Source organism: Nerophis ophidion, linkage group LG09 (genome assembly GCF_033978795.1).
Source record: "Nerophis ophidion isolate RoL-2023_Sa linkage group LG09, RoL_Noph_v1.0, whole genome shotgun sequence".
In the NCBI taxonomy this organism is placed as follows: domain Eukaryota; kingdom Metazoa; phylum Chordata; class Actinopteri; order Syngnathiformes; family Syngnathidae; genus Nerophis; species Nerophis ophidion.
In genome coordinates, this window is record NC_084619.1 from 45,284,545 (window position 1) to 45,310,243 (window position 25,699).

Genomic DNA, 25,699 nt, shown 5'->3' on the forward strand with positions numbered 1-25,699 from the left:
CTTCCATAGCTCGGAGCACCATCCCCGCACCTTTCATCCACTTCCTCCATGCCCGCTGAGGGAGAACTTCTTGTTGCTGACTTCCTACTGTGACGACCGGGTCGAATCGTGATGCAGGGTTTGTCCTCCCTGGAATGCAGACGGGCTTCAGACACAGAGTGCAGGCAGAAAATGATTTATGAGCACGTTTTTGTTTGTTCCCGTATGATTTATTTAAGAAATAAATCATACGGGAACAAACAAAAACGTGCTCATGGCACGGAAAGCAAAAACCAAAGGGGGCATGCGTGGGAGCTAGCAAGCAAAAGAGCCTAGCGTGGAAGCTAGCAGTAATCAAAACCGTCCTTGTCTGTTGCATGAAGCAATTTAGGAAGCCAGACCGAGTGAGGCCAGGGCATAGACTAAATAACCCTCTGATTAGTGCCCGGACAACGGGTGAGCGTCCCGAACTAACCAGAGGCAGGTGTGTGCAATCTGCCGCAATGGCTACTGAAACAAACAAAAATCAAGAGGTGCAGTAAACACTAGTGACTAGACAACGTAAACAGACTATGATCCGGGCAGCGGATCATAACATAATTGACATTTTCAAAGGTGCTGTTATAAACCTTTTTTTTTTTTACTTCGTCTGGGGAAATATTCAAATTTTTTGAGATAGGATTTTTGAGTTTTCTTAAACAGTATGCCATAATCAGCGATATTAAAATAATAAATGGCTTGCAATATTTTAGTTGATGTGTAATGAATCCAGAATGTATGAAATTTTCATGTTTGTAGTTGCATTACAGAAAATAAATATTATAATTTTATGAGACAGTCCTGTATATGATTTGCCTGAGAAGCTGGACAGGACAAACAAAATAAATGAAATAAAAAATTATATATACAGTATATATATATATATATATATATATTATATATATATATATATATATATATATATATATATATATATATATATATAGTTTATTTATTTATTAATTTTTTAAGACTTAGTTTAGGCGGTGGCCCTTTGTTGTTAAGGTGGCCGCCTTACAACAAAGCGCTGCGGAAAGCCCTGTATTGAATTTGAGAGGAATCACTCGTATTTAACAGCAGCTCAGAGTACCCACCCTTTTTGTATTCACTCAAGAGAGTACTTGAGTGTGCCCCCCTGGGTGATTTCCTTGTTCTACTGGGTACTGGGGGTCTTCAACGCTCATTTTGGCAACAACAGTGAAACCTGGAGAGGCGTAATCGGGAAGAATAGCCGTCCAAATCTGAACCTATGTGGTGTTTTGTTATTGGACTTTTGTGCTCATCACAGATTATCTTCAAACATAAGGGTGTCCATATGTGCACTTGGAACCAGGAGACCCTAGGCCGCAGTTCCATGATCGACTTTGTCGTTGTGTCATCAGATTTGCGGTCTAATGTTTTGGACACTCGGGTGAAGAGAGGGGCAGAGCTTTTTACCGATCACCAACTGAAGGTGAGTCGGCTGCAATGGTGGGGGAGGATGCCGGACAGACCTGGCAGGCCCAATTGCATTGTGAGGGTCCGCTGGGAACGCCTAGAAAGGTCTCCTGTCAGAGAGAGTTTAAATTCAGGAAGAAATTTGAACAGTTCACAAGGGAGGGGCTGGACATTGAGTCCGAGTGGACGATGTTTCGTACCTCTATTGTCGAGGTGGCCGATTGGAGCTGTGGCCGCAACGTGGTTGGTGCCTGTCGTGGCGGTAATCCTAGAACCCACTGGTGGACACCAGCGGTGAAGGATGTCGTCAAGCTGAAGAAAGAGTCCTATCGGGTTCTTTTGGCTCATAAGACTCCGGACGCAGCAGACAGGTACCGACAGGCCAAGCAGTGTGTGGCTTCAGCAGTCGGGGAGGAAAAAATCGTGGGATCACACTCTTTAGCCTTCTCGGTAAGGTCTATTCAGGTGTACTGGAGAGGAGGCTACGCCAGATAGTCGAACCTCGGATTCAGGAGGAACAGTGTGATGTTTGTCCTGGTCGTGGAAGTGTGGACCACCTCTAAACTTTCGGCAGGGTCCTTGAGGGTGCATGGGAGTTTGCCCAACCAGTCTACATGTGCTTTGTGGACTTGGAGAAGGCATCGACCGTGTCCCCTGGGAAGTCCTGTGGGGAGTGCTCAGAGAATATGGGGGGGTAACAGACTGTCTGATTGTGGCGGTCCGCTCCCTGTATGATCAGTGTCAGAGCTGGGTCCGCATTCTAGGCAGTAAGTCGGATCAGATTCCAGTGAGGGTTGGACTCCGCCAAGGCTGCTCTTTGTCACCGATTTTGTTCATAACTTTTATGGACAGAATTTCTAGGTGCAGTCAAGGCGTTGAGAGTATCTGGTTTGGTGGCTGCAGGATTAGGTCTCTTGTTTTTGCAAATGATGTGGTCCTGAAGGCTTAATCTGGCCAGGATCTTCAGCTATCACTGGATCGGTTCGCAGCTGAGTGGGAAGCGACTGGGATGGGAATCAGTACCTTAAAGTCCGAGTCCACGGTTCTCGCCCGGAAAGTCCGGGCTTGGGAGGAGATCTTGCCCCAAGTGGAAGAGTTCAAGTACCTCGGAGTCTTGTTCACGAGTGGGGGAAGAATGGATCGTGAGGTCGACAGGCGGATCGGTGCGGCGTCTTCAGTAATGCGGACGCTGTATCGATTCGTTGTGGTAAAGCACAATTTACTGGTCGATCTACGTTCCCATCCTCACCTATGGTCATGAGCTTTGGGTCATGACCGAAAGGACAAGATCACGGGTACAAGCGGCCGAAATAAGCTTCCTCCGCCGAGTGGCAGGGCTCTACTTTAGAGATAGGGTGAGAAGCTCTGTCAAACTAAAACCGCTGCTCCTCCACATCGAGAGGAGCCAGATGAGGTGGTCAGGATGCCACCCGAAACGCCTCCCTCGGGAGGTAATTCGTGCACGTCCGACCGGTAGGAGGCCAAGGGGAAGACCCAGGACACGTTGGGAAGACCATGTCTCCCGGCTGGCCTGGGAACGCCTCGGGATCCCCGGGATGAGCTGGACAAAGTGGCTGGGCAGAGGGAAGTCTGGGCTTACCTGCTTAGGCTGCTGCTCCCGCAACACGACCTCAGACAAGCGGAAGAAGATGAATGGATGGCATGGACCAATCTTATAATACAAACTTTGAATTACTCAAAATAATTAAGTAATAATTACTCTAAATGTGTATTATCAGAGATAGAGTTAAACAAAAATAGTGCGAACTAGTTTATCATTAGTTATGGTCAATTGGGTATGAATGTCATAATAATGTTTCTGAATGAAAACGGGAAATAAACAACCTGAAGACAACAGGTGAGGGCCCACAGAACTTGTGCAGTGTCTTCTTGATATTGTCACTGAGGGTTGACTCATCCAAATACCAGGTGCTCTGATCGGAGGCTGAGGGTCCAGCTGTTGGGTCTAGACATGGAAACAGACAGACAGCATTGAGCTATTCAGTTTGGAGAAGTACCTGTTCTTATTTGTAAAGCAGTTATTTACAAGGTGTGCAAATAGTGATATAAAATAAATATGTCCTTGTGTAACTGAGGCCAGACAGTTTGACTGGGCCATGTGTACACTGGGAAATCTCAATCCCTAACGAATATCTCAAGAGCAGTGTTGGCTATTGAGTTGAAAATGCGGTCTTTTAGCTTGGTAGCTAGCATGCTCGTCTCTCATGCAGACGACCGAGGTTTGAGTCATGAGCGAAAAAAAACAACTGTATTTTTCAGACTAAAAGTCGCAATTTTTTTCATAGTTTGGCCGGGGGTGCGATTTATAATCAGGAGCAACTTATGTGTGAAATTATTAACACATTACTGTAAAAAATCAATTATATTATTTGGTTCATTCATGTAAGAGACTAGACATATAAGATTTCATCGGATTTAGCAATTAGGAGTGACAGATTGTTTGGTAAACGTATAGCAGGTTCTATATGTTACAGTTATTTGAATGACTCTTACCATAATATGTTACATTAACATATCAGGCACCTTCTCAGTTGGTTATTTATGCGTCATATAACGTACACTTATTCAGCCTGTTGTTCACTATTTTAAATGTATTTTAAATTGCCTGAGGGGTTAGTGTGTCTGCCACACAATACGAAGGTCCTGCAGTCCTGGGTTCAAATCAAGGCTCGGGATCTTTTTGTGTGGAGTTTGCATGTTCTCCCCGTGAATGCGTGGGTTCCCTCCGGGTACTCCGGCTTCCTCCCACTTCCAAAGACATGCACCTGGGGATAGGTTGATTGGCAACACTAAAATTGGCCCTAGTGTGTGAATGTGAGTGTGAATGTTGTCTGTCTATCTGTGTTGGCCCTGCGATGAGGTGGCGACTTGTCCAGGGTGTACGCCACCTTCCGCCCGATTGTAGCTGAGACAGGCGCCAACGCCCCCCGCGACCCCGAAAGGGAATAAGCGGTAGAAAATGGATGGATGGATGGATTTAAATTGCCTTTCAAATGTCTATTCTTGGTGTTGGGTTTTATCAAATAAATTTACCCCAAAAACGCGACTTATACATTTTTCTATCCCTTCTTCATTATGCAATTTCGGCAGGTGCGACTTATACTCCGGAGCGACTTATACTCACAAAAATACGGTAATAATAAAAGCAGGAAGTGAACAAGGCGGGACACAATTAAACATTTGATTTACCTATTATTTGACAAGAAAATGTCAAATGTTTTGGGACAACCTGTACTTTGAAGATAACCCTTTACACGGGATATTGAGGTTGGTTTTACCTGGAGCTCCACATAAAGTGTTGATTGCAGTAGACTGAGAAGACAACAGCTCATCAAGTAGTCGTTGGGCTGTGGGTAGAATCTGGAAAACACAAAGCCAACACACACCTTAACATCATTGAAGATGTAGGAAATTTTGCAGAACATGGTCAGCACAATCCTTATGTCAGGGATATATATATATATATATATATATATATATATATATATATATATATATATATACATATACATATACATATATATATATATATATACATATATATGTATACATATATATACATATATATATACATATCAATCAATCAATCAATGTTTACTTATATAGCCCTAAATCACTAGTGTCTCAAAGGGCTGCACAAACCACCACGACATCCTCGGTAGGCCCACATAAGGGCAAGGAAAACTCACACCCAGTGGGACATCGGTGACAATAATGACCCAGTGGGACGTCGGTGACAATGATGACTATGAGAACCTTAGAGAGGAAAGCAATGGATGTCGAGCGGGTCTAACATGATACTGTGAAAGTTCAATCCACAATGGATCCAACACAGTCGCGAGAGTCCAGTCCAAAGCGGATCCAACACAGCAGCGAGAGTCCCGTTCACAGCGGAGCCAGCAGGAAACCATCCCAAGCGGAGGCGGATCAGCAGCGCAGAGATGTCCCCAGCCGATACACAGGCAAGCAGTACATGGCCACCGGATCGGACCGGACCCCCTCCACAAGGGAGAGTGGGACATAGAAGAAAAAGAAAAGAAACGGCAGATCAACTGGTCTAAAAAGGGAGTCTATTTAAAGGCTAGAGTATACAAATGAGTTTTAAGGTGAGACTTAAATGCTTCTACTGAGGTGGCATCTCGAACTGTTACCGGGAGGGCATTCCAGAGCACTGGAGCCCGAACGGAAAACGCTCTATAGCCTGCAGACTTTTTTTGGGCTTTGGGAATCACTAACAAGCCAGAGTCCTTTGAACGCAGATTTCTTGCCGGGACATATGGTACAATACAATCGGCAAGATAGGATGGAGCTAGACCGTGTAGTATTTTATACGTAAGTAGTAAAACCTTAAAGTCACATCTTAAGTGCGCAGGAAGCCAGTGCAGGTGAGCCAGTACAGGCGTAATGTGATCAAACTTTCTTGTTCTTGTCAAAAGTCTAGCAGCCGCATTTTGTACCAACTGTAATATTTTAATGCTAGACATGGGGAGACCCGAAAATAATACGTTACAGTAGTCGAGGCGAGACGTAACAAACGCATGGATAATGATCTCAGCGTCTTTAGTGGACAGAATGGAGCGAATTTTAGCGATATTACGGAGATGAAAGAAGGCCGTTTTAGTAACGCTTTTAATGTGTGCCTCAAAGGAGAGAGTTGGGTCGAAGATAATACCCAGATTCTTTACCGTGTCGCCTTGTTTAATTGTTTGGTTGTCAAATGTTAGAGTTGTATTATTAAATAGAGTTCGGTGTCTAGCAGGACCGATAATCAGCATTTCCGTTTTTTTGGCGTTGAGTTGCAAAAAGTTAGCGGACATCCATTGTTTAATTTCATTTAGACACGCCTCCAGCTGACTACAATCCGACGTGTTGGTCAGCTTTAGGGGCATGTAGAGTTGGGTGTCATCAGCATAACAGTGAAAGCTAATACCGTATTTGCGTATGATGTCACCTAGCGGCAGCATGTAGATGCTGAAGAGTGCAGGGCCAAGGACCGAACCCTGGGGAACTCCACACGTTACCTTAACGTAGTCCGAGGTCACATTGTTATGGGAGACACACTGCATCCTATCAGTAAGATAAGAGTTAAACCAAGACAGGGCTAAGTCTGACATACCAATTCGTGTTATTCATATACATATACATATATATATACATATATACATATATATACATATATATATATACATATACAGATATATACATATATATAGCTCATCCATTATTTCATTTTAATCTTCTATTCCCCCCCCCCCCCTTGTTTACCTGTATCTCATCTTTTTTTGTAAGGGGCGCTGGAAGCCGGCAGACCCGTCAGCGATCCTGTTCTGTCCCCCTGTAATGTTTGTCTGATCTTGAATGGGATTGTGCTGAAAATTGTAATTTTCCTGAAGGAACTCTCCTGACGGAATGAATAAAGTACTATCTAATCTAATCTCTAATCTAATATGTATTGACCCGGGGGTAAGCATGCAGTAATTACTTTGCGAAGCGAGTTTGACCCGGCAGTAATTCAAGGCAGGCGCATACTATGTGCCCGGCGGCAATGTAAGTAAATATGGTATATATATATATATATATATATATATATATATATATATATATATATATATATATATATATATATATGTGTGTAAGTAAACATGGTATATATATATATATATATATATATATATATATATATATATATATATATATATATATATATATTTACTTACAGATATGCGGGCACATAGTATGTGCCTGCCTTGAATTACTGGCGGGTCAAACTCGCTTCGCAAAATAATTAGTGCATGCTTAGTATTACCCCCGGGTCAATGTCGTGACGTCACGAGTGACACTTCCCCTGTCATCATTTTCAAAATGGAGGAGGCTGATTTCAATACCGGTAATTTGAAATCGCATAAAGGGAATAAGATTAAGAGCTATTCAGTAGGATTTAAGGTCCAAGCTATTGAATAACGGTATGCTAAAAAGAACAGTAAGCAGCTATGTTTTATTAATATACCTGTGGAGAGGTGGAGTCGACAGTTCGACAGACAGGCAGGGCACGCTGGAGAAGGCGGCGACGGCGAGCAAGTGGAGAGGAGGAGCGGAAGAGCGACCTGGACTGAGGTTTTATTGAAAAATAAACAAAGTCAAACTGACCAAGCCAAGTCCTTCCTTGGTGGTCCTGGGAACCCGCAAGACGACGGCTTGAGACCGTCACAATACCGTAGCTGCGTGTGTCAAATATGAGTCATTAAATGACTCCCGCCTCTTGGTGGTAGAGGGCATTAGTGATCCTTCTTGCGATTACTCGGCTGCAGAAGAAGTGACAATGAGTGACGTGATTTGTGCTGGGACGGATATGACGCGGGGGTGCACATCGGACCTATCAGGATGTAACACTCCTATGCTGGCTATGTAAAAAAACGGGCTGAAATAAAGCATGTTCCAGTCCTAAATACCCAGTGTATTATTCATACAATAAAACTTCCTGGTAGCAGCGGTGGGATAAAGAGATCACCCACGGAGCAGAACGGGAGGGGGAGTTGGCCGAGGTTATTTCTGTTGTCGCCCGCACTTGAGGAGCGAGCTAACTGATAACAGCGGTCTGATAGCAGTTTTCTGAACTGGACTTTCAATCGAAGCAGGAGGTAATGAAGGAAGATCTCCATCGAGACAGAGAGACTTTTAAAACTGAAGAAAGATAAGGAAGACTTCTATGAACACGTTATTGATGCTTTTGATCAGAAGGAGCTGGCATGGACTTAATTTATAAGTAAAGCTAAGACCATAATAACGTTTTTTTTATTAAATGTGCTTTTCATGATGGTATCCTTACATCACACTCAAATTTTTACTGCATGCCTTTTGTAAGTGCCGGAGTGAGAAGGGGTTTTAAAATATTTAGCGCGTGCTTGTATATATATATATACATACATATACATACATACATACAGTTAGGTCCATAAAAATTCCAAGATGGCGGCGCCCAGACGGGCTGCGACATGGCGGAGCTCCTGTTAAAGATGGAACATTTGGCAGAAATACCGGACAATTCTACAAACTTTATGGCTGGCTCACATCGTGGTCACTCCGTGATCACGTACGACCGCCAGACACTTCTGGATGTGGACAAATCGGGCCGTTTTGGACTGATAGACGCGTGCTTGTTCGACGTGCTAACTAGCATGGGAATAATTCGGCGGCTACATCCAGCGGCCTGTGAAGCAGCAGAGTATAGTAGCAGCGGGGGCCGTCTACGGAGCAGACGCCAGCGGTGTGATCGGAAACGCGGATGTCAAGCGGGGCTAAAAAAAAAGCAGAAGGCTAATCCCCACAGAACACCACTTCCCTCCATCCTGCAGCCGTGTTTAAATGGAAAATGCGAGACTACTGGTCTGGGTAAGGAGTCAGTTAAATTAGAACAAGTTTTTTCTGCTTTGAGTGTTTCAGAGTTGGACGTGTGTTTTACTGAGGTGGCTAACTATGATGCGTGCAGTTTATCAAAGCAACAAACAAACAATCGGAAAATCCCCGTTACTGAGGTGGCTAACCATGATGCGTGTAGTTTATCAAAGCAACAATCAAACAACCGGAAAATTCCCGTCGTATCAATTCCTAGATATGGTCGTAATTATACTAAATGCTCTGGGCATAATAAACACAACATTATTAATATTGCTACTACGGATAATTTGATCAAAAATTCCCTAAAACAGCCCACTACCTATAATATAGGTTTTTTAAACATAAGATCATTGTCTCCCAAAACGTTGTTAGTTAATATCATCAGAGACAACAATCTTAACGTCATCGGTCTCAGCGAAACCTGGCTTAAACCAAACGACTTTTTTGCGCTAAATGAGGCATGTCCTCCTAACTTTACACATGCGCATATTGCCCGTCCTCTTAAAAGGGGTGGGGGGGACGCACTAATATACAACGAAAACTTTAACCTTAGTCCTAACATAAATGATAAATATAAATCGTTTGAGGTGCTTACTATGAAGTCTGTCACACCGCTCCCTCTACACATGGCTGTTATCTCCGCCCCCCAGGGCCCTATTCGGACTTTATCAATGAATTCTCAGAGTTCGTTGCTGATCTAGTGACACACGCCGATAATATAATCATAATGGGGGACTTTAATATCCATATGAATACCCCATCGGACCCACCGTGCGTAGCGCTCCAGACTATAATTGATAGCTGTGGTCTCACACAAATAATAAATGAGCCCACGCATCGCAGCGGTAATACGATAGACCTAGTGCTTGTCTGGGGTATCACCGTTTCCAAAGTTACGATACTCCCGTATACTAAAGTATTGTCCGATCATTACCTTATAAAATTCGAGGTTCAGACGCATGTTCGTCAAACTAATAATAATAATAATTGCTATAGCAGCCGCAACATTAATACGGCCACAACGACAACTCTTGCTGACCTACTGCCCTCGGTAATGGCACCATTCCCAAAATATGTGGGCTCTATTGATAACCTCACTAACAACTTTAACGACGCCCTGCGCGAAACCATTGATAACATAGAATCGCTAAAGTTAAAAAAGGCTCCAAAAAAGCGTACCCCGTGGTTTACAGAAGAAACTAGAGCTCAGAAATTATTATGTAGAAAGCTGGAACGCAAATGGCGGACGACTAAACTTGAGGTGCACCATCAAGCATGGAGTGATGGTTTAATAACTTATAAACGCATGCTTACCTTAGCTAAAGCTAAATATTACTGAAATCTCATCCACTGTAATAAAAACGATCCTTAATTTTTGTTTAGTACGGTAGCATTGCTAACCCAACAAGGGACCCCCTCCAGTAGCTCCACCCACTCAGCTGATGACTTTATGCAATTCTTTAGTAAGAAAATTGAAGTCATTAGAAAGGAGATTAAAGACAATCCGTCCCAGCTACAACGGGGTTCTATTAACACAGATACATTGGTACAACGGGGTTCTATTAACACAGATACGTTGGTATATACGGCGGATAATGCCCTCAAAAATAGTTTCTCTCGTTTTGATGAAATAACATTAGAGGAATTGTTACAACGTGTAAATGGAATAAAACAAACAACATGTTTACTTGACCCTCTTCCTGGGAAACTGATCAAGGAGCTCTTTGTATTATTAGGTCCATCAGTGCTAAATATTATAAACTTATCACTTTCCTCGGGCACTGTTCCCCTAGCATTCAAAAAAGCGGTTATTCCTCCTCTTCTTAAAAGACCTAACCTCGATCCTGACCTCATGGTAAACTACCGACCGGTCTCACCTTCCCTTTATTTCAAAAATCCTCGAAAAAATTGTTGCGGAGCAGTTAAATGAACACTTAGCGTCTAACAATCTATGTGAAACCTTTCAATCCGGTTTCAGGGCAAATCACTCCACGGAGACAGCCCTCGCAAAAATGACTAATGATCTATTGCTAACGATGGATTCTGATGCGTCATCTATGTTGCTGCTCCTCGATCTTAGCGCTGCTTTCGATACCGTCGATCATAATATTTTATTAGAACGTATCAAAACACGAATTGGTATGTCAGACTTAGCCCTGTCTTGGTTTAACTCTTATCTTACTGATAGGATGCAGTGTGTCTCCCATAACAATGTGACCTCGGACTACGTTAAGGTAACGCGTGGAGTTCCCCAGGGTTCGGTCCTTGGCCCTGCACTCTTCAGCATCTACATGCTGCCGCTAGGTGACATCATACGCAAATACGGTGTTAGCTTTCACTGTTATGCTGATGACACCCAACTCTACATGCCCCTGAAGCTGACCAACACGCCGGATTGTAGTCAGCTGGAGGCGTGTCTTATTGAAATTAAACAATGGATGTCCGCTAACTTTTTGCAACTCAACGCCAAAAAAACGGAAATGCTGATTATCAGTCCTGCTAGACACCAAACTCTATTTAATAATACAACTCTAACATTTGACAACCAAACAATTAAACAAGGCGACACGGTAAAGAATCTGGGTATTATCTTTGACCCAACTCTCTCCTTTGAGGCACACATTAAAAGCGTTACTAAAACGGCCTTCTTTCATCTCCGTAATATCGCTAAAATTCGCTCCATTCTGTCCACTAAAGACGCTGAGATCATTATCCATGCGTTTGTTACGTTTCGCCTCGACTACTGTAACGTATTATTTTCGGGTCTCCCCATGTTTAGCATTAAAATATTACAGTTGGTACAAAATGCGGCTGCTAGACTTTTGACAAGAACAAGAAAGTTTGATCACATTACGCCTGTACTGGCTCACCTGCACTGGCTTCCTGTGCACTTAAGATGTGACTTTAAGGTTTTACTACTTACGTATAAAATACTACACGGTCTAGCTCCATCCTATCTTGCCGATTGTATTGTACCATATGTCCCGGCAAGAAATCTGCGTTCAAAGGACTCTGGCTTATTAGTGATTCCCAAAGCCCAAAAAAAGTCTGCGGGCTATAGAGCGTTTTCCGTTCGGGCTCCAGTACTCTGGAATGCCCTCCCGGTAACAGTTCGAGATGCCACCTCAGTAGAAGCATTTAAGTCTCACCTTAAAACTCATTTGTATACTCTAGCCTTTAAATAGACTCCCTTTTTAGACCAGTTGATCTGCCGTTTCTTTTCTTTTTCTTCTATGTCCCACTCTCCCTTGTGGAGGGGGTCCGGTCCGATCCGGTGGCCATGTACTGCTTGCCTGTGTATCGGCTGGGGACATCTCTGCGCTGCTGATCCGCCTCCGCTTGGGATGGTTTCCTGCTGGCTCCGCTGTGAACGGGACTCTCGCTGCTGTGTTGGATCCGCTTTGGACTGGACTCTCGCGACTGTGTTGGATCCATTATGGATTGAACTTTCACAGTATCATGTTGGACCCGCTCGACATCCATTGCTTTCCTCCTCTCCAAGGTTCTCATAGTCATCATTGTCACCGACGTCCCACTGGGTGTGAGTTTTCCTTGCCCTTATGTGGGCCTACCGAGGATGTCGTAGTGGTTTGTGCAGCCCTTTGAGACACTAGTGATTTAGGGCTATATAAGTAAACATTGATTGATTGATTGAATATTTCAGTATTCCAGCTCTATACACACACTACAATGGATTTGAAATTAAACAATCAAGATGTGCTTTAAGTGCAGACTTTGAGCTTTAATTTGGGGGTCTTTACGTCCAAATCAGGTGAACGGTGTAGGAATTATAACACATTTTATATGTGCCTTCCACCTTTTAAGGGACCAAAAGTATTTGGACAATTGGCTGCTCATCTGCTCCATGGCCAGGTGTGTGTTACAAAGAGCAGATAAAAGGCCTCGATGTCATTTCAAGTGTGGTATATTCATTTGGAATCTGGGGAGGTCACCTCTCAATATGAAGTCCAAAGAGCTCTTACTATCAGTAAAGCAGGCCATCATCAGGCTGAAAAATCAAAACAAAGCCATCAGAGAGATAGCACAAACATTAGGTGTGGCCAAATCTACTGTTTGGTACATTCTTAAAAAGAGAGAACGCAACCTGAGCTCAGCAACACCAAAAGACATGGAAGATCACGGAAAACAAGTGTGGTGGATGACAGACAAATTCTTTCCCTTGTCAAGAAAAAGCCCTTCACAACAGTTGGCCTGATCAAGAAAACTCCAGGAGGTAGGTGTATCTGTGTCCAAGTCAACAATTAAGAGAAGACTTCACCATTGAAAATACAGAGGTTTCATCACAAGGTGTAAACCATTGGTGAGCCTCAAAAACAGGAAGGCCAGATTAGAGTTTGCCAAGAAACATCTAAAATAGCCTGTGTAGTTCTGGAACATCTCTTGGACAGATGAGACAAAGATCAACTTGTACTAGAATGATGGAAAGAGAAGAGTATGGAGAAGGAAAGGAACTGCTCAAGACCTAAAGCATACGAGCTCATCAGTGAAGCATGGTGGTGGTAGTGTAATGGCGTGCATGCATGGCTGCCATTGTAACTGGATTTCTTATATTTATTGATGATGTGATAGCTGACAAAAGCAGCAAAATGAATTCTGAATTGTTTTGGGCAATATTATCAGCTCATATTCAGCCAAATGCTTCAAAACTCATTAGACGGCGTTTCACAATGCAGATGGACAATGACCCGAAGCATATTGCGAAAGCAACCAAAGAGTTTTTTAAGACAAAAAAGTGGAATGTTCTGCAATGGCAAAGTCAATCACCTGACCTGAATCCGATTAACCATGCATTTCACTTGCTGAAGACAAAACTGAAGGGAAAATTTAAAAAGAACAAGCAGGAACTGAAGACAGCTGCAGCAGAGGTCCAGCACAGCATCACCAGGGACGAAAACTCAGCATCTGGTGATGTCTACGGGTTCCACACTTCAGGCTCTCATTGACTGCAAAGGATTAGCAACAAATTTAGCTGAACTGCACCAATTTTGTCAAGGAATGGTAAAAAAATTCAATCAGAAGCTTGCAATAAGCTTGTAGGCCTAGTAAACAAGTGCAACAGGCACTAGGTACATGAACATAGTTTTACACTTTGGCTATGAAACAGGCAGTTGTAACTTTCAGAGATCACTAAGAGGAAGATAATTAGGATTTTTAATCTCACGAAAAAGATGTCTCGGCATCGAGTATTTGTCTCGGGGCTCCAGCTTGCGAAAGAGATTGATGGGCACTAGGCTGGAAAATCCCTGTGCACTTAAGATGTGACTTTAAGGTTTTACTAGATACGTATAAAATACTACACGGTCAAGTTTCATCCTATCTTGCTGTCCCAGCAAGAAATCTACGTTCAAAGAACTCCCGCTTATTAGTGATTCCCAGAGCCCAAAAATAGTCTGTGGGCTATAGAGCATTTTCTATTCAGGCTCCAGTACTCTGGAATACACTCCCAGTAGCAGTTAGAGATGTTACCTCAGTAGAAGCATTTAACTCCCATCTTAAAACTCATTTGTGTACTCTAGCCTTTAAATAAATCCTCTTTTAGACCAGTTGATCTGCCGTTTCTTTTCTGCTCTGACCCCTCTCCTTTCTGGAGGGGGGGGGGGGGGGGGGGGGGGGGGGGGCCACAGGTTCGGTGGCCATGGATGAAGCGCTGGCTGTCCAGGGTCGGACCACTCGTCGTGCATCAGTTGGGGACGTCTGTGCGCTAGTGACCTGTGTCCGTTCGGGATACCTCCTGCTGGCCCCACTATTGGCTGGACTCTCACTATTATGCTTGATCAACTATGGACTAAACTCTCACAATATAAAGCTAGATCCACTCAACGTCCATTGCACCGGTTGCCCGGGGGGGGTCCCCCACATCTGCGGTCCCCTCCAAGGTTTCTCATTGTTATCCCATTGGGTTGAGTTTTTTTCCTGCCCTAATGTAGGATCTGAGCCGAGGATGTTTTTGTGGCTTCTAGCTGCAGAAGAGATCCGGCGTCTTAGTGATTCCCAGAGCCCAAAAAAAGTCTGCGATCTATTGAGCGTTTTCTATTTGGGCTGCAATATTTGGGAATGACCTACTGGTAACAGTTAGAGATACTACCTGAGTAAAAGTTTTTAGGTCCCATCTTAAATCTCATTTAAGATGGGATAGCCACGATAAGCACATAGACATGTTGCGACACAGAAAACATGAGATTTGTAACAGAAGAGAGTTGGCAGGCATCCGGCCAAGAGCTGCCAGCCACTGGAATCACTGGTCTGTTTGATGTCATACCGAAGATGTTGTGGTGGAATACTTGGGGGAATGGGGGTATTTTCTGTGGATACATATGTGTGTGTAAGCCTGCAGCGTGTCTCTGTTCCACAAACTTGGTGCGTCGCAAATGCAATAACACAGCCAGTCAGTCCAACAAAAGACAATAAACAATGTCCATGAGAGACAGGGAAGGAGTTTGTTGTGTCTTCATTGCATGGTCCAATGACAGTGCAATGAAGCAAATACCTTGCCAAGTCAATTGCAGCCAGGAAAAACAATCCAGACTAGAATGTTTGTGATTGAAAATTGAGCAAAACAAATTTAAACATTTCTCTTTGTCTATTTATGGTCAGCAGAGGCCCTGTTATTATGATTCCCAGTAGGTAGATATGTTAAACGTCCTTGACTAAAAGGTTTATTCATTCATTTTACATGCCTGTCAGGCAAAACACAGGGCGTCTCAGAGGTGGAGCCTTGCACTCACTCAGTATGGCATCCTGTTCTTCATGCACTTTTCTCATGGATAGGTTGTTCCTGCTATAGGGTAGTGTCCGGCAGGTAATGCAGAGTAACTTTGGAACTTTACACGCTGCGGACACGTTTGCTAGCATTAGCCGTAGCAAGCTGACTAGCCCATCTTGTAGTAGCCCAAAGCGGCGGTGAACTGGCTTTGACACACAACAGATTTATTTAGCCCATTAGCAAGTTCTACACCCCAGTCAACTGGCCACAACACATTAGCTATCGGGTAACATACAGCTTAGTAAATCAGCCACAATTCAGTGTATTCGCGGTAACAGGCCTAAAACACGTACAACAGGCTAATCGCACCACGAGCTACTCAAACATAGTTGTACACGTCGGCTCTAATGACACTAGGATGAGACAGTCAGAGACTACAATGAGGAACATAGCTAGGACTTGTAATCCTGCCAGAAAGATGACCTCGACTGTGAGAGACCATGATGAGAGATATAGCAGATTAGTCTCACTTAACAAGTGGCTGGCTAGTTTTTGGAGAAAACGGGGACTAACGTTTATTAATAAGTGGCCCTCCTTCTGGGGAAAACCAGTCTTGCTGAAGAGGGACAGCCTTTACTCTAAACGGGAAGGGGCCATCACTATAAACATAGTTCACTGTTTGAGTCGTACTTGACACATACAATTAGAGTGTCTGTTAGCATGGGTCAGTTAGGTTAGATCTAACCAGCGCCAGGCTGGAAAAGTACTGCACATGTAGCATTACTCATAGAATAATACATTACTCAGATATTTTTTTTTGTCTAGTGATTGTGTCTGAGGTAAACATAATTCGACTAAGGTGGCAAATTATGAAGCGTGAAATCTATCACAGCACCCAGCAAATAATCTCAAAATCTCCAAGATATCAATTCATAGATGGGATCAAAATTATTTAATGTGCACTACGCGAAAGAGACGTAATGTTATTAATATCAGTACAGCGGATACAATTACCAAAAATGCCTCACAACAGCCCACTACCTATAATATGGGCTTTCTAAACATCAGATCGTTGCCTTCCAAAGCGCTATATGCTAATGAGGTAAAAAAAGACAACAATCTCAACAATTTGGCTAAAACCAGATGATTTTTTTTCCGCTTAACAAGGCATCTCCTCCTAACTATAAAAGTGCACATATTGCTGGTCCCCTTAAAAGAGACGGAGGGTCCGCACTAATATCCGATGAAAACCTCAACCTGAGCCCTAACCAACATAACACATATATATAATTTGAGGTGCTTACTCTGAGGTCTGTTACACTGTTACCTTTGTTTCTTTATTTCGAACATGTATACAATGTCAGCATAATACATCACGAACTACACATTTCCATTCCTCATTACAACATGTCCGAAAAGGGGGAAGAAAAAGCAAATATTTTTTAATTCCACCCCTTATAACAACTTTGAATACATGTAATCATTCCTTATTCTCAAATTGTAACTGTTTAAATCAATGCATTCTAGATTATTAACTATATTAAATACTTATCAAGATGTTTATTTAACATCGTCTTCTTTGTACTTTGTAAACACTTGTAGTTTGAATAGCATCTTAAACTCGATTATATCAGTACAATGATTTATTTGCTTAATCCATTCCACAATCTAATTCCACATACTGATATACTATAGGTTTTAAGTGTTGTACATGCATACAAGTGCTTTAAGTTATATTTTTCTATAAGGTTATATTTCTCTTCTTGTTGAGAAAAAATGTACATTATTGGGTAGCAGGTTACAGTTTGTATTGTGCATAATTTTAGCTGTTTTCAAATACATCAAGTCATTGCATTTCAATATTTTGGATTCAATAGTGTTTGTGTGTTCTCTGTATTCAACACTGTGTATTATTCTGACCTTTTTTGTAACGTCGTTAGTTAATTAAGTGTAATTAATTTTGTAGTTGTTTCCATGTATTTCTGCACAATAACTCAGATAATGTCAAACAGTACATATCTGTGCTTTGTTCATTATTGAAATATAATTTCAATAATATTATGATTGGGAACAGGTGGGTGCCATGATTGGGTATAAAAGCAGTTTCTGTGAAATGCTCAGTCATTCACAAACAAGGATTGGGAAACGGTCACCACTTTGTGAACAAATGCGTGAGCAAATTGTCAAACAGTTTAAAAACAACATTTCTCAACGGGCTATTGCAAGGAATTTAGGAATTTCACCATCTATGGTCCGTAATACCATCAAAAGGTTCAGAGAATCTGGAGAACTTTGTTCCCTCAGGCGGTACTGCATCAAAAAGCGACATACGTGTGTAGAGGATATCAACGCATGGGCTCAGGAACACTTCAGAAAACCACTGTCAGTAACTAAAGCAGCAAGGATGACACGCAAATTCGTGAAGCGTTTCCAATTTTTTTTCCTTTGTCCCACACGCCATTAGACTGTACAACTCCTCTCATTAACAGTGCAATACGTTTTCATAACATGGTCACTACTGCCTACTTTGTCTTGTTATTTTCTTATTTTACTGTTATATTGTTATTCCCATTGTTTTTATTCTTTTTGTAATATTTCTCTATTTTGTTTCCTTTTAAACCCCCATTATTTACTTTTTACTTTTTTTTTTTTTAAATTGATCTCAACTCTGTACACTGCTGCTGGAATTTAAATTTTCCTGAAGGAACTCTCCTGAAGGAATCAATAAAGTGCTATCTATCTATCTATCCATCTATCTACAGTTTGTCGCTACATCTGTAAGTGCAAGTTAAAGCTCTACTATGCAAAGCCAAAGCCATGTATCAAAGATACCCTGAAACGCCGCCGGCTTCGCTGGGCCCGAGCTCAGCTAAGATGGACTGATGCAAAGCGGAAAAGTGGTCTGTGGTCTGACGAGTCCACATTTCAAGTTGTTTTTTGGAAACGGTGAACGTTGTGTCCTCCGGACCAAAGAGGAAAAGAACCATCAGGACTGTTCTAGGTGCAAAGTTGAAAAGCCAGCATCTATGTCACCGATGTCCCACTGGGTGTGAGTTTTCTTTGCCCTTATGTGGGCCTACCGAGGATGTCGTAGTGGTTTGTGCAGCCTTTTGAGACACTAGTGATTTAGGGCTATATAAGTAAACATTCAATCAATCATCAATCAATGTTTACTTATATAGCCCTAAATCACTAGTGTCTCAAAGGGCTGCACAAACCACCACGACATCCTCGGTAGGCCCACATAAGGGCAAGGAAAACTCACACCCAGTGGGACGTCGGTGACAATGATGACTATGAGAACCTTAGAGAGGAGGAAAGCAATGGATGTCGAGCGGGTCTAACATGATACTGTGAAAGTTCAATCCACAATGGATACAACACAGTCGCGAGAGTCCAGTCCAAAGAGGATCCAAGACACAGCAGCGAGAGTCCCGTTCACAGCGGAGCCAGCAGGAAACCATCCCAAGCGTAGGCGGACCAGCAGCGCAGAGATGTCCCCAGCCGATACACAGGCGAGCAGTACATGGCCATCGGATCGGACCGGACCCCCTCCACACGGGAGAGTGGGACATAGAAGAAAAAGAAAAGAAACGGCAGATCAACTGGTCTAAAAAGGGAGTCTATTTAAAGGCTAGAGTATACAAATGAGTTTTAAGGTGAGACTTAAATGCTTCTACTGAGGTGGCATCGCGAACTGTTACCGGGAGGGCATTCCAGAGTACTGGAGCCCGAACGGAAAACGCTCTATAGCCCGCAGACTTTTTTTGGGCTTTGGGAATCACTAATAAGCCGGAGTCCTTTGAACGCAGATTTCTTGCCGGGACATACGGTACAATACAATCGGCAAGATAAGATGGAGCTAGACCGTGTAGTATTTTATACGTAAGTAGTAAAACCTTAAAGTCACATCTTAAGTGCACAGGAAGCCAGTGCAGGTGAGCCAGTACAGGCGTAATGTGATCAAACTTTCTTGTTCTTGTCAAAAGTCTAGCAGCCGCATTTTGTACCAACTGTAATCTTTTAATGCTAGACATGGGGAGACCCGAAAATAATACGTTACAGTAGTCGAGGCGAGACGTAACAAACGCATGGATAATGATCTCAGCGTCTTTAGTGGACAGAATGGAGCGAATTTTAGCGATGTTACGGAGATGAAAGAAGGCCGTTTTAGTAACGCTTTTAATGTGTGCCTCAAAGGAGAGAGTTGGGTCGAAGATAATACCCAGATTCTTTACCGTGTCGCCTTGTTTAATTGTTTGGTTGTCAAATGTTAGAGTTGTATTATTAAATAGAGTTCGGTGTATAGCAGGACCGATAATCAGCATTTCCGTTTTTTTGGCGTTGAGTTGCAAAAAGTTAGCGGACATCCATTGTTTAATTTCATTAAGACACGCCTCCAGCTGACTACAGTCCGGCGTGTTGGTCAGCTTTAGGGGCATGTAGAGTTGGGTATCATCAGCATAACAGTGAAAGCTGATACCGTATTTGCGTATGATGTCACCTAGCGGCAGCATGTAGATGCTGAAGAGTGCAGGGCCAAGGACCGAACCCTGGGGAACTCCACACGTTACCTTAACGTAGTCCGAGGTCACATTGTTATGGGAGACACACTGCATCCTATCAGTAAGATAAGAGTTAAACCAAGACAGGGCTAAGTCTGACATACCAATTCGTGTTTTGATACGTTCTAATAAAATATTATGATCGACGGTATCGAAAGCAGCGCTAAGATCGAGGAGCAGCAACATAGATGACGCATCAGAATCCATCGTTAGCAATAGATCATTAGTCATTTTTGCGAGGGCTGTCTCCGTGGAGTGATTTGCCCTGAAACCGGATTGAAAGGTTTCACATAAGATTGTTAGACGCTAAGTGTTCATTTAACTGCTCCGCAACAATTTTTTCAAGGATTTTTGAAATAAAGGGAAGGTGAGACACCGGTCGGTAATTTACCATGAGGTCAGGATCGAGGTTAGGTCTTTTAAGAAGAGGATGAATAACCGCTTTTTTGAATGCTAGGGGAACACTGCCCGAGGAGAGTGATAAGTTTATAATATTTAGCACTGATGGACCTAATAATTCAAAGAGCTCCTTGATCAGTTTCCCAGGAAGAGGGTCAAGTAAACATGTTGTCTGTTTTATTCCATTTACACGTTGTAACAATTCCTCTAATGTTATTTCCTCAAAACGAGAGAAACTATTTTGGAGGGCAGTATCCGCCGTATATACAATCGTGTCAGTGTTAATAGAACCCCGTTGTAGCTGGGACGCATTGTCTTTAATCTCCTTTCTAATGACTTCAATTTTCTTACTAAAGAATTGCATAAAGTCATCAGCTGAGTGGGTGGAGCTACTGGAAGGAGTCCCTTGTTGGGTTAGCGATGCTACCGTACTAAACAAAAATTTAGGATCGTTTTTATTACGGTGGATGAGATTTGAGTAATATTTAGCTTTAGCTAAGGTAAGCATGCGTTTATAAGTTATTAAACCATCACTCCATGCTTGATGGTGCACCTCAAGTTTAGTCGTGCGCCATTTGCGTTCCAGCTTTCTACATAATAATTTCTGAGCTCTAGTTTCTTCTGTAAACCACGGGGTGCGCTTTTTTGGAGCCTTTTTTAACTTTAGCGGTGCTATGTTATCAATGGTTTCGCGCAGGGCGTCGTTAAAGTTGTTAGTGAGGTTATCAATAGAGCCCACATACTTTGGGAATGGTGCCATTACCGAGGGCAGTAGGTCAGCAAGAGTTATCGTTGTGGCTGTATTAATGTTGCGGCTGCTATAGCAGGTATTATTATTATTAGTTTGACGAACATGCGTCTGAACCTCGAATTTTATAAGGTAATGATCGGACAATACTTTAGTATACGGGAGTATCGTAACTTTGGAAACGGTGATGCCCCTGACAAGCACTAGGTCTATCGTATTACCGTTGCGATGCGTGGGTTCATTTATTATTTGTGTGAGACCACAGCTATCAATTACAGTCTGGAGCGCTACGCACGGTGGGTCCGATGGGGTATTCATATGGATATTAAAGTCCCCCATTATGATTATATTATCGGCGTGTGTCACTAGATCAGCAACGAACTCTGTGAATTCATTAATAAAGTCCGAATAGGGCCCTGGGGGGCGGTAGATAACAGCCAGGTGTAGAGGCAGCGGTGTGACAGACCTCATAGTAAGCACCTCAAACGATTTATATTTATTATTTATGTTAGGACTAAGGTTAAAGTTTTCGTTGTATATTAGTGCGACCCCCCCACCCCTTTTGAGCGGACGGGCAATATGCGCATGTGTAAAGTTAGGAGGACATGCCTCATTTAGCGCAAAAAAGTCGTTTGGTTTAAGCCAGGTTTCGCTGAGACCGATGACGTTAAGATTGTTGTCTCTGATAATATCATTAACTAACAACGTTTTAGGAGACAATGATCTTATGTTTAAAAAACCTATATTATAGGTAGTGTGCTGTTTTAGGGAATTTTTGATCAAATTATCCGTAGTAGCAATATTAATAATGTTGTGTTTATTATGCCCAGTGCATTTAGTATAGTTACGACCATATCTAGGAATTGATACGACAGGAATTTTCCGATTGTTTGATTGTTGCTTTGATAAACTGCACGCATCATGGTTAGCCACCTCAGTAACGGGGATTTTCCGATTGTTTGTTTGTTGCTTTGAGAAACTGCACACATCATGGTTAGCCATCTCAGTAACGGGGATTTTCCGATTGTTTGTTTGTTGCTTTGATAAACTGCACACATCATAGTTAGCCACCTCAGTAAAACACATGTCCAACTCTGAAACACTCAAAGCAGAAAAAACTTGTTCTAATTTAACTGACTCCTTACCCAGACCAGTAGTCTCGCATTTTCCATCTAAATCCGTCTTCGGGATGGAGGAAAGTGGTGTTCTGTGGGGATTAGCCTTCTGCTTTGTTTTTAGCCCCGCTCGGCATCCGCGTTTCCGAACACACCGCTGGCGTCTGCTCCGTAGACGGCCCCCGCTGCTACTAGACTCCCCTGCTTCACAGGCCGCTGGATGTAGCCGCCGATGTATTCCCATGCTAGTTAGCAAGTCTAGCACGCCCGCGTCTATCAGTCCAAAACGGCCCGATTCGTCCACATCCAGAAGTGTCTGGCGGTCGTACGTGATCACGGAGTGACCACGATGTGAGCCAGCCATAAAGTTTGTGGAATTGTCCGGTATTTCTGCCAAATGTTCCATCTTTAGCAAGAGCTCCTCGAGAGCGCAGCCCGTCCGGGCGCCGCCATCTTGGAAAAAAACATTGATTGATTGATTGATCTGTGATGGTATGGGGGAGTACTAGTGGCCAAGGCATGGGTAACTTACACATCTGTGAAGGCACCATTAATGCTGAAAGGTACATACAGCTTTTGGAGCAACATATGTTGCCATCCAAGCAACATTATCATGGACGTCCTTGCTTATTTCAGCAAGACAATGCCAAGTCACTTGTTACAACAGCGTGGCTTCATAGTACAAGAGTGCAGGTACTAGACTGGCTTACCTGTAGTCCAGACCTCTCTCGCATTGAGAATGTGTGGCGCATTATGACGCCTAAAATAACAGAATGGAAATCCCGGACTGTTGAACAACTTAAGCCGTACATAAAACAAGAATGGGAATGAATTCCACCTGAAAAGCTGCAAAAATGTCTCTCCTCAGTTCCCAAAGGTTTATTGAGTGTTGTTAAAAGAAAAGGTGATGAAACACAGTGCTGAACATGCCCTTTTCCAACTACTTTGGCACGTGTTGCAGCCATGAAATTCTAAGTTAATTATTATTTGCCAAAAAAAAATGAAGTTTATGAGTTTGAACATCAAATATCTTGTCTTTGTAGTGCATTCAATTGAATATGGGTTGAAAAGGATTTGCAAATCATTGTATTCCGTTTATATTTACATCTAACACAATTTCCCAACTCATATGGAAACGGGGTTGGTATTACCATCAGGCGGACGTTTCAGGTCTCTAAATGCTCGGTCTAATAGACTTAAAAACAGTTTTTATTCAAAAGCTATAACAGGGCTTAACACCGCGAATACCTTTTCCTATATATCTTCATCTGTGTTATATCCATCCATCCATTTTCTACCGCTTATTCCCTTTCGGGGTCGCGGGGGGCGCTGGCGCCTATCTCAGCTACAATCGGGCGGAAGGCTGTCTGTCTGTGTTGGCCCTGCGATGAGGTGGCGACTTGTCCAGGGTGTACCCTGCCATCTGTGTTATAGTAAATATATATTGTTTATTGTTTATTGAGGATGCCCATTAGCCGACAGACAAACGCCAAGCTAGTCTTCCTGGGGGCCCTTTCAAAAGTTCAAAGTAAAATAATAATACACAGATCCAGTTACAAAACATACAGAAATCCACAAATATATACACTAGTATGAAAAGTACATGTACTCAAAACCATCTTTTTCCATATAATCACCAAATGTGCTGCACTTTACTGTTTCTGCCTCAGCTCGAACTGGGTTCTATGAACGCTGGGACGAGTGTACATATTACGGATAATACTCACCAAAATAATATCTCTCTTTTTGAAAAGATAACAGAGGAACTCCTGTGACTCTTAAATGGGACAAAACAAATATCATGTTTAGTTGACCCCATTCCTGGAAAAGTTATTAATGAGCTGTTTGTAATGTGAGGACCATCAGTGACTAATATTAATTTATCACTTTCCTTTGGTCCTGTTCCCCTGGTCAAAAAACTTAACCTCCATTCTGACTTCCTACTAAACTAACAGCTGGTGTCGCACTTTCCCTTTAGCTCAAAAAAGCTAGAAAAAATTGTTGCAAAGCAGCTAAATTAACACTTTGCATCTAACAATCTCTCTGAACCTTTACAGTCCAATTTCAGGACAAGTAACTCTACTGAGACAGCCCTCGCAAAAATTACTCATGCTATTGCTAACTATGGCTGCTGACGCGTCATGCATGTGTGCTGCTACATGATCTCAGCGCTGCTTTCGATACGGTCAATCATAACATTCTATTAGAGCGTATCAAAACACATCGATATTTCAGGCTCAGCCTTTTCTTGGTTTATCTACTATCTTACTGAACAGTACACCTCCAATAACAACATGACCTCGGAGAAAGTATATGCTGCCGCTAGGCAACATCGTATGCAAATAAGGTGTTAGTTTTCATTGTTATGCTGATGACACCCAACTTTAAATGCCCTTAAAGCTGAACAACACACCAGAGTGGAATCATTTTGAGGCGTGTCTTAATGAAATCAAACACTGGATGTGCAGCAACTTTTTGCACCCAGAACACAAAGAACCCAGAAATGTTGATTATCGATCCTACTAGACACCAGCACTTATTTAAGGATACCACCTCAACATTTGAATACAAAACAATTATACAAGCAAGGCTGGGAAAAATATCAACATTATTTTCCACCCAAATCCCTCGTTTAACTCACACATTAAGAGTGACACTAGAACAGCCTTCTTTCATCGCCTCAATATCGGTAAAGATCATTAGTTATGCGTTCGTTACGTCTCGTCTCGATTACAATAATGTATTATTTTGTCTAGCAGTAAAAAGATTACAGTTTGTACAAAAGCGGCTGCTAGACTTTTGACGAGGACAAGAAAGTTTGATCATATTACGCCTATATTGGCTCCAGTGTTGCCAACTTGGCGACGTTGTCGCTAAATCTGGCGACTTTCCAATCCTGTTAGTAACATTTTTTGTGAAAAGCAACTATCGACAAATCTAACGACTTTTTCCGGTGATATTGAGACTTTTTTGTGTCTTGGAACATTTTGTGTCCTGGACACTGAGTTGAAAGCACGGAGCAGTCACCGTCATCCATGAGCTGCCGGTCAACTGGTGCTGCTGCGCGAGCAGAGCGGAGACCCTTGCAGAGCAGGAATGACAGCGGTTTGTGCATGCGCAAATAATTTGCCGTCTGGACTTTTATGGTGTGTGCCATTTGTAGTGGGGAGTCGGAATTTCTGAGTTACTCACCGGAAGTTTCAACTGGAATTTTAAATCTAAATGTTTATTTTTTGTCACACTTAAATAAATCACTGAATTTGATTTGCCTACTGAA

General features: G+C 42.6%; 1 protein-coding gene across 5 annotated transcripts in view; it reads right to left on the minus strand.

The window, feature by feature from the left end:
* Positions 1-25,699, minus strand: part of zswim8 (zinc finger, SWIM-type containing 8) — a 161,910-nt gene that overhangs the window by 97,840 nt on the left and 38,371 nt on the right. For all 5 annotated transcript variants that reach the window (XM_061911047.1, XM_061911046.1, XM_061911045.1 and 2 more), the window contains exons 6-7: positions 4,755-4,836; positions 3,301-3,421 (exon numbers count right to left, since the gene is read on the minus strand). In XM_061911047.1, the coding sequence (XP_061767031.1) occupies positions 3,301-3,421; positions 4,755-4,836 (203 nt within the window). The remainder of the gene's footprint in view (positions 1-3,300; positions 3,422-4,754; positions 4,837-25,699) is intronic.